The sequence below is a fragment of the Tympanuchus pallidicinctus genome, unplaced genomic scaffold, assembly GCF_026119805.1.
Source record: "Tympanuchus pallidicinctus isolate F22 unplaced genomic scaffold, pur_lepc_1.0 scaffold19, whole genome shotgun sequence".
In the NCBI taxonomy this organism is placed as follows: Eukaryota; Metazoa; Chordata; class Aves; order Galliformes; family Phasianidae; genus Tympanuchus; species Tympanuchus pallidicinctus.
The window spans coordinates 5,105,562-5,119,012 of NW_026294710.1; the positions used below are offsets into that span (position 1 = coordinate 5,105,562).

Genomic DNA, 13,451 nt, shown 5'->3' on the forward strand with positions numbered 1-13,451 from the left:
TTTTTTTCATTTCATCTTCTGCTGGCAAATTTGAAGTTCTCTGTATAAATGTGTTTAACTTTTAGATATCATAATATCATATTTGGGTTTTGATATTTGCAGTGCAACTCAGTTCAGGTGGATTCAGAAAGGAGAAGAACTAGAGAAACAAAGCTGGGCGATTGACCACGTGTACATTGGGGAAGCATGCCCTAAGCTCTGCAGTGGTCGAGGATATTGCACAACTGGAGCTATTTGCATTTGTGATGAAGGATATCAAGGTTTCTTTTCTTCATTTTCTTTCTTATACAACTGCTGCAGTCTAATATAGCCCAAAGTTAAACAAAAAGATAGAGTGATATATCCTGTCTTAATTCATCATGGGAATGCTTGAGTAACAGACTTCAAATTCATAATTTGACAGGGCTGCAGGTAACAGCTCTTGCCTGCATTTATTCTTCCTGGGTTGAATCAGTAGTCTCTGCTGTCTGGCACTGTATTTAAAGCCCATTCAATCTTCACTGAAGCCAGGAGGTGGCTACCTGCTTACCCAGATATGACTTTCAGCCTTCTACTCTTTCCAAGGGTGCAGTCACTCCCAGGGGAAGTGTACATGGGATCCAGAAATTGATGGCACCTGTGGGAGATTCAGCTCTGCACACAATCACAAAAGGGTGTTCTACTCTAAAGCCTCAATCAGATAAGCACGTGTCTAATGGCACCTGAGTGTCCTCATTACATCGTAACTGCTTTATGGGAGTGGAGCCAAAGTGTTTAGAGCCTTCCAGGGCAGTCTCATAACTTTACGAGGTCAGATTCCTTCCCAGTTTTAAAGACATTTCCCCTCAAGCATCAATTTGAGGTTTCTTATCTTGGCACCAATGAAAAATGGGGGAAGCTCTATTGCAATCCTTGAAGTTGTACTGCTGTAAGAAATAACAGATTGGTAGCTTCAGTTTCATAAAAATGAATGCTGTGCAGCAATTAATGGATTTGCTGAAACATATTCAGCCTGTAGTCACCCTGTGTATTGAGCCACTAACTTGAATGTAACTACAATGGATTGTGACTGAATTTTCTCAATTATTTTCATTTCTTTGTGTTTTATAACTTTGCTGTTTCATTTTTAGGTGATGACTGCTCTGTTTTTAGCCATGATCTACCCAGTTATATTAAAGATAATTTTGAATCTGAAAGAGTCACTGAAATAAACTGGGAAACCATTCAGGGGGGAGTGATAGGGAATGGATGTGGACAGCTGGCACCCTATGCCCATGGAGATTCACTCTATTTTAATGGATGTCAAGTACGACAAGCTGTGACTAAGCCTCTGGATCTCACCCGAGCAAGGTAATACTTTGAGCAGAAAATGTTCCTTCAGCAGCTCATGAGAAAGGAAATTCTTTCTATGCGTGAGGAGCCATGTGAGGCAGTATTGAAGAGGATAAACTAATTTGGCTTTACCATGCAGTTAGATGTGGTTGGCAGATAAACAGAATGCTTTGTGACTTTGATTTGGGAGATAGAATGAGGAGGAAGCGATGTCAAATGAAAAGGTCAGCTGTTTTCATCATGTCCAACAGAGAGCTGCCTTGTAAGCCAGAACTGACGATGAAGCCATTGGCAAAGACCGGATACCAGACTGCCTGGACCAGTGCCTGATCTGATAAAACAAATGCCACGTTTGCATGTGCCTCCAATGGCAGTCATGAGTGAAGATGCTATCAGTAATTACGGACTCATTTTCCTGTTTCAGTTGTCAAAAAAAATTACATTCACCTGGAAATGAAAATGAGTACTTTTTCTTCTGTTAAATCTCTTTAGCCACAGAAAAACAAATGTAACCAGTCTGTGCTGACCCTTAACAGAGTGACAGCTTTCTGGACTGGTTTTGTCTTTAACTGTCTAAAGAATTATTAGAAGCAGAGTGAATCAGCAAATGGGCCAGATATAAATCAGACTCCTTGTTTCTTATTTGAATGCCTAGGTAGAACATTTGAAATCCTTTCAGTACTTTGTTCAACTTTTATTTGCCCTTTTTAGCATTTCATACAGTCACTTGCATGATCTATTTGTATACCTCATTTGACTGCAGGTACATTGTAAAATTGGATCTATTGTCTTCAAATATATGGAAATATGCTGTACACAGCAAATTATTACTTTGAAAGAGGAGCTGTGCTTTAGATGTGAGAAAACTTATTTTACATATTAAAAGAAATGATTCTTGAGAATCCTGAAATTTTTTAATAACTGCAATATACCTGGAAGTACAATTGTTCTTGTCTGGATACTTTTTTGCATATTGACAATCCCTTTTCTCTCTGTTTTACAGCAAAATCATGTTCGTTTTGCAAATTGGAAGCATTTCGCAAACAGACAGCTGCAATACCAATCTAAGTGATCCTAACACTGTAGACAAGGCAGTGCTTCTCCAATACAGTGTAAATAATGGAATTACATGGCAAGTAATTGCACAGCATCAGCCAAAGGACTTTATACAAGCCCAAAGAGTGTCTTATAATGTTCCCCTGTGAGTACCTAGTCACATTTCATTACGTCTAAATGCACAAGATACATTTATGGTAGGAAAGACTCTATTTTTGCATCACTGCAAGAAAAATAAGGTTGATGAGAGGGTAAGCAAAGAAGGAAGTTTAAGCAGAAGGCTGATTAAGAAAGAAAGGAGAGTGCTTATTAAATACTTGGGAAAAAGCATAATATGCTTTTAAAGGATAAGAAGAAAGTATGCTTAATTCTTCCTTTTGAGCATGCAATTGTTCACCATTGAATATTTTGTGCCTACAGGCTGTTGGTGTTTAGGGATGTACAAATAATGCTTTGTCTTTGCTCTCAGTACCTCTTGGGGGGAGACAGAGAAGTGTAAGCCTTTGTAGTCTGGAGCTCTCACAGGCTCTTGTGTTTGTGACGACAGGGAGGCACGAATGAAAGGAGTCTTACTGCGCTGGTGGCAGCCCCGTCACAACGGAACAGGTCATGATCAGTGGGCTTTGGACCACGTAGAAGTCGTCCTGTGAGTATCAGCTTCACCCCATCCCACCCCATCTCAGAAATACCTCCAGCATGGCACAAGTGTTAAGCTCAGTAAGAATCACTTTGGTCCAGGGAGACCTTTGAGAATCAGTCTTTGCTAATGCTTTGCCCTGACTGCAACCAGCAGCAGCTAAGATGGCAATGAAATATGTGGCACAGCAGGGATAGGTGTTGTGCCTCATGGAAAAACACAGGAGGGAAAGTGGGGCTTTATCACCACCAAGTGTTTGTGTGTTCCTGTAGTGTAGCAATGACTGTGAGATATATTGTGCTGGAGCATAAAAAAAAGGATATTTCTGTTCAATAGTGTGCTGCCATGCAAGGCTGATTTATATCCTTTCAAAGATACAAGAGTCTGCTGTATTGCTCTTTGCACAGAGTAATGTTGTTGTGCCTCTGAAAAATTTGCATTAGCAACTAATGCCTTATTCATTTCCTTTTTTAGTAAGAAGGATACTGTTCAGAAACAGGGTTCACTATATCAGGTTCCTATGGTCCGAGATATATTCATCCCCTTGTCAAGATTTTACCAAGTAAAGTGTCTTCACCCTCCTGGTTCTCCCACTATTGAGATGGGTTCCGCTCGCAGCTAACCCATTTTCCTGTGTTACGTCACGAAGAGATGACCTGCTTTTTCTCTAACAATTTAGTTCCAGTAGAAGTGAAATGCTAGTGGCTTCACTGGCGGGAACTCATCGCTGACAGTGGTTGGCAGAGAGAGGCGTGCCTGCTCCATAGATAGGTTCAAACGTTCCTTTTATTGAATAATTTACAAACCAACAATGAGACATCAGGCATGAATAGCATCCAGAATGTGTAATTATAAGGTTTTTGTCTTTAAATCTGAATTAGCAGAGAAACTGCAAGTAACATTTTGTAATAGTAGAAAAGTGGATTATCTGATTGCTAGTTCGCCCTGTACTTCTTTCCACCAAGCAGCACCAGCTTGCATGGCACTCATATCAACCCCAAGCCAAACTGGTCCCAACACTGAGTAACTGCACACGCTCTGCTGCTTTTACACCCTGCTGGGCGCTGCTTCCATAACATTAAGCTTAAAGCTTGAAGGAACAAAGGAATGGATGTGATTCCTGCCTTATTTAATCAGTGGCTGTAGGATGCTGCCCCATTTAAGACAGGAAAAATCATAAACCTGCAGGAGGTTCATAGTGTTCAAGAAACCGTAGATAAGAGAACTGCTGGTTATGAAATATTTCAGTTTCTTTCTGCCTTGCAATTAAAATAAAATAAAAAGAGAATAATCGTGGGGAAAAAATAGAGACTAATGTTACCCATTAACCTGGGAAGCACAAGTAGGAGTGTGATAGATTTATAATAAGGAATTCTAGGCTAAATTCTGAAGAACTTTGATGATGAAATTGCCGGGTTATAAACAAAACAGAGGAACTGAGTTGTGACAATTCAATCATAAGATTTGTTTTATGATGGAATGGAATTCTGTCTGTTAGTACTAGCTCTAGCTGATCTTGTACACACCAGGGCTACCAGCTGTGTTAAAACATGTCCTGAATCACAATGATAGGACTTAGCTTTAATTCTTAATATTGCTTCACTTTCCAATGATCAGTGTGGGCCTTAATCTCTGGATTTTCAATGGTTGTAAGAAATAGAAAAAAGTGGACAAGGAAGAAGAATCATCTTAGAAAAACTCATCAGAGGCAGCTTGAGCTTCCAAGCATCAGATGCTTTGCCACTGCCAGTCTCTCTGCCTCTCCCCATTGGTAGTATGAGGGCCTGAAGGTACCTAACATACAAAATAAGATGCTGTGAGTGCTGTGAGTAGAACCAACATGTCAGCGGTTTTCTGTTTTCTGGACACATCAGTCTTCCTTGCCTGCTCTCTTGTGCTTTTCCTCATTCAATTTAAACTGGAAAGGAATTGGGGAGGGAAAAAAAAAACAAAAACCATAACACCAAAAAAACCCCACCAAAAAACAACAACAAAGGTTTAGAAATGAAGGTGCTGGAAATGTCTCCCCAGGCACAGAAACTCCACCAGCCCTGGGGCAAACATGCTGACTCACTGAGTCAGCTCTCCATCTAGAGAGGAGGCAGTGTGTTCTCCTCTTCACCTACAGCAGAGAGGCATGGCCTGGACTAAAATCATTTAGCAGGGTGATGTCATAATGTAATTTTCCATTGATTTTATAGGGAGTCAGTAAGTTTCTGCCTGGCTTATTTTTCTTAAAACTGAAATACTTTAAGAAACTTCTGTGGTTCTCAAACTGGAAATTACCTCTGCTGGCCTTGTGACCTTGACTCAGAAGGGCAGGAACACCCCTGGCTCTGGGAGGTGTTGGTGCTCTATTTCCTACACAGCCTGCTCTCTGTCCCCTCATAACCTTGCCACACCTCCACCCACCTGAGGACTCCAGCTGATGTACACGCGCATGCACCCCTCTGGCCACCATGTAGATTATCCTCTTTGGCCCCGTGTGAGGTCTGCTCACAGATGGTGTGGGTTTCATGCTTGTTTGTGCTCTATGAACCCATGTCACCACAGCAGATACCTGTGTGGCATTATAGCAAGAAGCTGACCTGTAACTGGAGGTGTGGTTTTGGCCACAGGGAAATCTCTTGTTTTCCATACAACTCATCTTGTCAGCCCAGAGAGTAGTGGAAGAATCACAAACATTCTCCCATATTCCCTGTACCTCTTTGGCTTGGCTGTCTGCAGACCCAGCAGTGTGCAGAGCTCTGCCAGCTTTCCCTCAGCCCGAGGGCAAGTTAGCTGTGCTCATCTTGGGCAGACTATGGGCTGGAGTAGGAAGGCAAGTAAGGAAAGCACCTGCTGCAGGTAGAGCGGGTCAGTAGGCTTGTAGTACTACCCAGGCTTTTCATGATTTTATTCCCCAGTTGATGTGAGGAATATCTGTGCTCCTCCTTACAGTCCTCCCCAGAGACTGTCCACCCAGGGACAACTATGTGATACCTTTTTACATGCCTCACCTCTTAGCTACGCAGAGATTTGAAATTAATTCTGTCATGAGCCCCACTGCCACGCTGTAGCACAGATGCAGCCCACTGGTGATACACAGCCAGTGTCACAGCACTGTTCAGTCTAATTGATTTCTGAATCAAGGAACATCCTCCTCTTACCAGCAAACACATTTTCAGAAAGCAATCTATTTGCTTCCTTTTTTTTGCTGGGGGGAAAAATAGCCTGCAGATGATTTGTCCATGCAAAATAGATAGTGATGATAAGAAATGGATGAGTGCTTTTGTACATTCCTTAGAATCACCCCACTTTTTAACTGATTATTTGAATCGCTCATTGAAAAGCAGTATTTTTAATGCTGTACTGCAGCTGCAAATAGTGCTCACATTGAGCACCTCTTTCTAACGCAGTACCTGCTTTGAATATGGGGTACATTAAATTGATCTTGCCAACTAACCATTGGCCAACTAATTTTAATAACGGTTGATATGTATCATGTGATGGAAGAAGATATTAGTTAGCAAGAGGTCCCTTTAGAGCTAGTGCTGATAATTCCTTTTTAGTGCCACATTTTTTCTCTGCAGCTGTAAAGAAAGCTTTGGGCACAACCTTCACGTGACTCCATGACTGTGGCTCTTCTTAGGATAAAAAAAATGTATTTTACTCCAGACTTCAGAGTGTTTTTTTGTGTCCCTGCATTTCTGCCCTAAGAACAGCCCATTTCCAACTCTGCATTTCATCTGCACCTTGTTCCTCGCTCGAAGGAGAGCTCACAGCCTGTCTGCTGCACAGATACCACTCCCTTCTCTGCATGTGCACTTGAACTGCCATTTCTTTGTATATAGGGAAGGCCTTTATTGACTTCTTCAAATCTGAATTCTGATAAAAGATATTGAGAATAAAAGAACAATGATAAACTGAATACTAATGGTCTGCTGTTGCTTTCTTTGTACCCCAAAACTCATGATGTAATCCATGGGAATTGGAGCTGTGCAATGAATGCAAGTAATATTACACACCCTACTGTATTATGGTTAATTGTTGGGAAACAGAACAAATCCCTCCATGGCCATCACTCCATGCTCTTCATTGTCAAGATATTCTCACACTTTTGGCACAAATGATTTAGTGAGGAACTCAGTTGTATTTGGTGCAAAGGATGCTTATCCTTATTTTGCAACATTAAAATACAAATAATATATCCCAGCTCTAGCAAAGAGTGTTTATGTGGAAAAGCATTTTCATCTACTTTATTTTTTAATAAAAAGCAATTATTTGAAAAATGCATTGAAATTAAAGTACAAACATAGTCATAACAGAGAACAGAAATACTAAAACATTAGGTAATTATCTGAATATTCACAACATTTATGCCAAATTTAATCTGATGCAGTCTGTGCTTTTATGACATTTTTATTATGTTTCTAAAAAGTGCATGCTGAATTTTATAGAAAATAAAAATGTAAGCATTGATTTGAAATATCAGGAAATAATTTGTTCAATTTTTATTTTCAAAAGAGATGAAAAATCCTATATTGCCTCTAAACCTCATCAGGGTTTTATGACTAATCACAGTGCTGCATGCATTGAAAGGCATTTTCTAACTTGTGTTGTATTTCATTGTTTGCTGTCATTGGTTTTACACTAGAATAAGGTAAGTACTTTCCCTGAATCGATATGCAATATAACTTGCTGCTACAGCTACAGTACTTTGACAAAGTTTTGTGGGTGATGGGTCCATGGAAAATCCTTTGTGTTCTCTGAGATGTGCCACACAGCTCTCTAGGGCCCTGATCCTGCAGCTCTGCCCCAGGGTGTATCAGGGGTAGCTAACGTTAGCCAAAGGTTTTCAGCATCTCACCGCTGGACAATGGCAGTTTTACTGGAGCTGCAGCACAATAAGCTGTACAAACGGAGGGCCCCCATCCTATCGCATGGGCAACCTCTCAGCTCCAAGGGGGAATTCCCACTTTTTTCTCTAATTAATGGCTACAGAGCAGAAGCCTTGGCCAGGTGTCAGTGAATCTGTCTGGTGCCTGGGCACCCATGTCTCTCGGACACACAGTAAGATGGCGCCTGGTAGTTCTTGTTACTTGTAGCTATGCTGCTGTGTGCTGCCACAGTTAGATACTAGTAGCCAACACCATGACTGAGCTGTGGGTTCAAGTCTTGATCTCACTAGAGCCAATGATCACATCGCTTTTCTTTTGACTCTCCTAATGAATAATCTGTAATTCTGCCACAAATTTCAGCAGAACTGTAGCCCTGAGACCATGCCTTTACAGTTTTTCTTTCAGTTTTGGCTTTGTTATCCAAATATTTTTGCTTCTGTTTGGTTCCTACCATGCCCTGTCAATCAAAAAGAAAAACATTAAAAATGAGAAAAATGTGAAAAAAATAAGTGACGTTAGATAAATTAATTTTTCACTGCATTTTTTTATTTTTTAACTGAATTTGGCTATGTCCTATTTTCACAAATTTTAAATTGCAGGCTTTAGATCAGACAATGCTCTAGAAAATATCCAGTAGACAGAATGATCTGCTAAAGAGCCAGTGGCTCCTCCTCATAAACTGTGCTACAAGTCTCTGTAATCCAGTGCTTTTTCTTCTACCAGTAAAATTAATTCAGAGAATATATATAGAAATCAATACAGAGAGAAATTAATATAGACTTATTTTGTGAATATCAGCCTACACCTACAATACGATACTGTACTGTATTGTATAGGATACACCAATTTATCTCTAACAAGAGTGAAAACCATGCTGCTTTCTATGGCAGACATGAAGTTTTTATGTATGTAGCATCCAATCCAGCAGTTGAGAAGCCTACCTCAGCCTTTGGAAAGAACAAGTTTGAACCACACCAGTACAAGCAAAAAACCCAAAGCATTTAGTTCTTGGGAGTTTAGATTTTTCTTGTTCCTCACACATTGCGATGCTGCGGTGTTCCATGCAAGATGAGGAATGTATATTTTCTTTGTTTGTAACATCTTGATCATCTCATACAATAACTAAAGCAGACTGAATATACATTAAAAAACAATCACTTTTAAAATGTAGGTAACCCTTTATTCCTTTTCTCATGTATTTCTTTTCCTTTTCTTTTCATCGTTTTTGTGTTTGTTCATAGTTTTAAATGTCCTCATCACAACATGCGTGCCAGTTACAAAATGGTTAGGCTCTGCAAGTGAAATATAGGCCAGGCATACCTAGAAGCGTCCAAAATGGTGAAAACCTCTGTTGAGCTGCAGCTGAATGAGAGCAGTGAAAGGCAGCAGGGTATCACGTGGGGCCAGGACCAAGGACAGCAACTCCTTGTGCCGGGCTGCTCGAGGGGTTTTGTGACCACGCTGAGGATCTCACGGCCGCGCTCAGCCCTGAATTTAACTAATTCCAAAAGGGGCGAATGTTTCAGCCAGACACGTCGCCAGGCTCCGTTCTGTGCCACGTGCCCGCAGCAAGGCCAGCTGGGGTTGGTGTGGGCCACTGAGCGCACTGAGGGTGATGCTGCACAGAGTATGATTAGAATAAACGCTGGCCTTTGGTGCTTCTTTGCACTTAAGCTACCAAGTAGCGTTAGAAGCATACAAACTGACCACTGTCACTCTCTCACTCATAACTTACAAATTAGCACAGAACTTTTCAATTGAAAAATTCATGTGAAATTCAAGGACAAGTCAAACTCAAATGCTCTAGAGCACTAACTTAAACAAGAGTGCAAAAAGTTGTGTTGGATGCATCCACTGTCATCGGGAGCTGGGCTTGTTTCATTCTTGTATGTACATTCCAGGGGGAAAAAAAAAAAAAAAAAGTTTTGTTTTTTCATAAAATTGGATGAAGAAATTTTCAAACTAGCTGGGAGACAGCTTGCAATTTATGGGCAGCTTACATTCTACATTTTGACACAATTGCTTTTATTTAATTTTATCATTGAGATTCTAGATTAGCTGTTGAAAAGGGTATAATTTTGTTACACATGTTTTTGTAGATGACATTGTCATGGTACAAAGCATAAGGTATCTTTGCCTTTGGAGGATCATACTTATTTTGCAAAGCATGCAATTATTTCTTTTTCCTAAGGGCCATATTCACTAAAAATAAGCTCATGCACTTGAATGTGTAATCAGTTACAGCATGTGCATTTACTCTTTATGGACTGGGAAAACTCACAGATGACAACCTACCTGAAGGTAGGATCCAGCCCTTTGGCATTAGGTTTCAGGCACCGAACCCCAGGCTGAGCAGTCTTGTGCGCTGCTGCCCTCTCATGGCTCTTTCTTCCCTCAGTAGAAGCAGAAACCTAAACAAGATGAGATGATTCTTCTCCACACAGGTGTGAACACGTGTCTCTCCTTCAGTCAGGATGCAGTCTCCTGCCTGGTTTCTTCCCATGTAATGATGCAGACTTCCCAGATCTTTTTCCAATTTGAGACGAGGAGTACAAGGGAGGGAAATATAAAATCTGCATAAAAGCATTATACTTCTTTTTCTCTGTGGTAAAGGTGGAAGATAACAAAGTAAAGCTTTTCCTCTGTTCTCAAGATACAGCAACCGATATTCTGAGACAGAAGGTGACTGGAGTATAAGACTGCAATAGAGAAACACGCTGTATTGAGAGGGTATGAAGTGCATGAAGCTTTAGTGAATATGGCCCCAGACAGCTCAAGCTTTAATTAGCTGAAAGCTCTTAACCTTTCCCCAAGATAATGAACAGTAAATAAAAAGCAAAGTGGGACAGATTCTCGATTGCTTTGTACCTTGTTGTACCAAGGATGTGCTTTACGCTACTTTACGCGCTTCAAAAATTATGCAAGAAGCAAGCAGAATCTGTCCCACTAGCTCATTGCTCCAGAAGCAATTTAAGTACCAATAACAAACTGACATTCTTCTCTTCCTCCCCTCGCCCTTTGATTTTAACAGCACTCGCAAACAAAATTACATGATGAATTTTTCACGGCAACATGGGCTCAGGCATTTCTACAACAGAAGACGAAGGTCACTTAGACGATATCCATGAAGAAATGAGAAATTTATTTTTTCCTCCCAACATGTGATGTGTTGCTTTCCATTCTTTGAACCTAGCACTGCATCTGGTTTCAGGACTTTTCTGCAACTGGCTTGATGAATAACTGAAAGCCTTTCTCAAGACGGAGTGTACACCACTTTTTCGCACTGTGAACTAATGAGAAGTGACTTATTTTCTCATAGGTAAATGTTTTAATGTTGACGTGTCTGTGAAAATTGTGATCTGTTGTAATATCAGTTACAGTGGCAGTATTGGAAGTAAGCAACTAATTCTGTTTAACAGGAAAAAAAGTTTAAGCACAAAGACTTTTCAGATTTTATGTTTAAGAACGTACATACTAAGTACAGAATTTAACATTTTTTGTCACATAGGTATTTAAGTGCACTGTATTTCAGCTCTGTGTCATTTTATATGATTAAGTTATCATTGTTTGTCCTCTTTGTATTCTACAAAATGACACATTGGCACTGTATTTACTTGTTTTGTTGTTGTAATATTTTTGCTGCTGACTTTTGGGCTATTTACCTTCTGACAAAGTGTATTAAAAAATCAAAGTACCTAATCAAGAAGATAATTGCAAAAGTAGTTGTAAAGACGTTGATATCTTTCAGTCCTATTCTTTTATATGTCTGTTGGTTAGCATTGTTTTGTGGATAAAAAAAGAATGCTTGACATGAAACCTTTTTCTACTAAGCAGTTGTGGATGAAGCCCCAAACAGAAGTTCCCTTTCCTTCTCTAAATGTAGTCAGTTCTCTGCAACTGATTTACTTACAGTAACTGCCATTTGATGTCTGTAGTAATGAAGTGATTTGTAAACAGTGAACGTTTCATTGTGTTCTCTTAGGTGTTTGTTTCTCTTGCGGGTCATGTTTGTATCTTCTGATAAGGTTGTATTTACACCAGCAACGTTATAATGCCCCTATAGCCCTAAACTGTCTATTATCATAAATAAAATGCTTCACTTTATGGTGAACCAAGCTAAAGATCCATGCTTCAATAAAAATAATGTCAACAAACAACTCTGATGTTAGACTTGTCGAGCCGTGTAGGCTTTCCAAGAAATCATAAACCAAATTCTTTTACTAGCTATCTAGACTGCAATACAAATATTGATGGTATTTTTAAAAATATGTACTTAGTACATGACATCACTTTGAAAACAGCAGTATCTGCAGAGGCAAACAGAGAGATCTTCCCAGGCTTGCTGGAGCTTGTCCCAGTGCAAGGAATGAAATGGGACCATGGACCAATATACACACTGACTTTTCTTTATCTTCAAGCCCAACACAGAGGTGTCGTGCACCAACAGCATCAGTTTACACCTCACAGCTTTGTCCAAGCATAATACCATTCAGGATGAAAATATGGCACAAGTCTGAGGACAGATACTGGTGCAAATTGGTGTTTCCAAGCTCTGAGTACCACACAGCACAAAAAGGGCCTGGTTCAAAAGAGATAGAAGCCACTATTTCTTCACACAGTATTAGAGATTACATATATGGCAGGCCTTGATTAATTGTGTTGCAGTTATGAAATGTTTTCTGAGATACAAGAGGAGACTAACAAGTACTTGGAAGAGAAATCCATGCACGTTACTAAGTAAGCAAACCAGAACACATTCAAGAAATCTGAACTAATGATGGCAGGGCAGGTACGGAATGGGCAAATATCAAAGCAAAATATCATACACATGTTATGCCCTTAAATCTTGCAGATCTGCTTCTGGCCACTGGTTTTGGCACTATACTGGTTTGAACGAGTACAGCATTTGTTATAAATCTATGCCAGATACATAAAATGTGTTTAACTTTCGAGTTTTTTGGTCATTAGAACCTGAGAAGTGCAGGAAAAAAAAGCAGGTCATTCAATGACCAACAGGTCAAAACTTTGGCTTGGTCAAAATTATGCAACCAGCCTTTGTCAAAACAGGAAACTTGCTGCAAAAGCCCAGCTCGTGTGCTTTCAGGACTTGAAACAAGGATCTATTCAGAAAAAGAACAGGAAGAAATAGGTGATTTTATTAAAGGACATAGTATCTTAATGTTTGTGCAAGAGATTTTAAAATATTGTAATAGAAAGTTTCACCCATTAAACAAACAAAAAGGCGAGATATTAATAAACACTCATATTTTTTAAGATAATCTTATTTGTCCTAGTATGCCATGAGTAATATGTCAAACTAAATTCATGTGCTGCTACTGTGTTGCTAGGGCAAGGAATTCATTTATTTTACAGGCAGCAAGATTGATACAATGAGGCAAACAGCCTGAGTTCACTTTCCAGACAAGAGGCCAGCATAGCCAGAGAAGCTGCTTTTCACAATTGTATTTATTTCTCTTGAATAGTCTTTGCAACCATGACCACAGAGGGATCCCTCAGCGCATCTCACTAGAGCTGACTATAAACTACAGACATGCTTATCTCAAGAA

At 39.9% G+C, this 13,451-nt stretch overlaps 1 protein-coding gene across 2 annotated transcripts in view; it reads left to right on the top strand.

The window, feature by feature from the left end:
- RELN (reelin) overlaps nt 1–12,041 on the top strand; it is a 267,668-nt gene extending 255,627 nt beyond the window's left edge. Inside the window, exons 60-64 of one of the 2 annotated variants that reach the window (XM_052680833.1) lie at nt 103–260; nt 1,110–1,329; nt 2,315–2,512; nt 2,915–3,013; nt 10,916–12,041. In XM_052680833.1, coding sequence (XP_052536793.1) covers nt 103–260; nt 1,110–1,329; nt 2,315–2,512; nt 2,915–3,013; nt 10,916–11,012 — 772 coding nt within the window. In that variant the 3' untranslated portion in view covers nt 11,013–12,041. The other variant, XM_052680834.1, reaches the window with a different exon arrangement.
- Nucleotides 12,042–13,451: the final 1,410 nt, after the last annotated feature.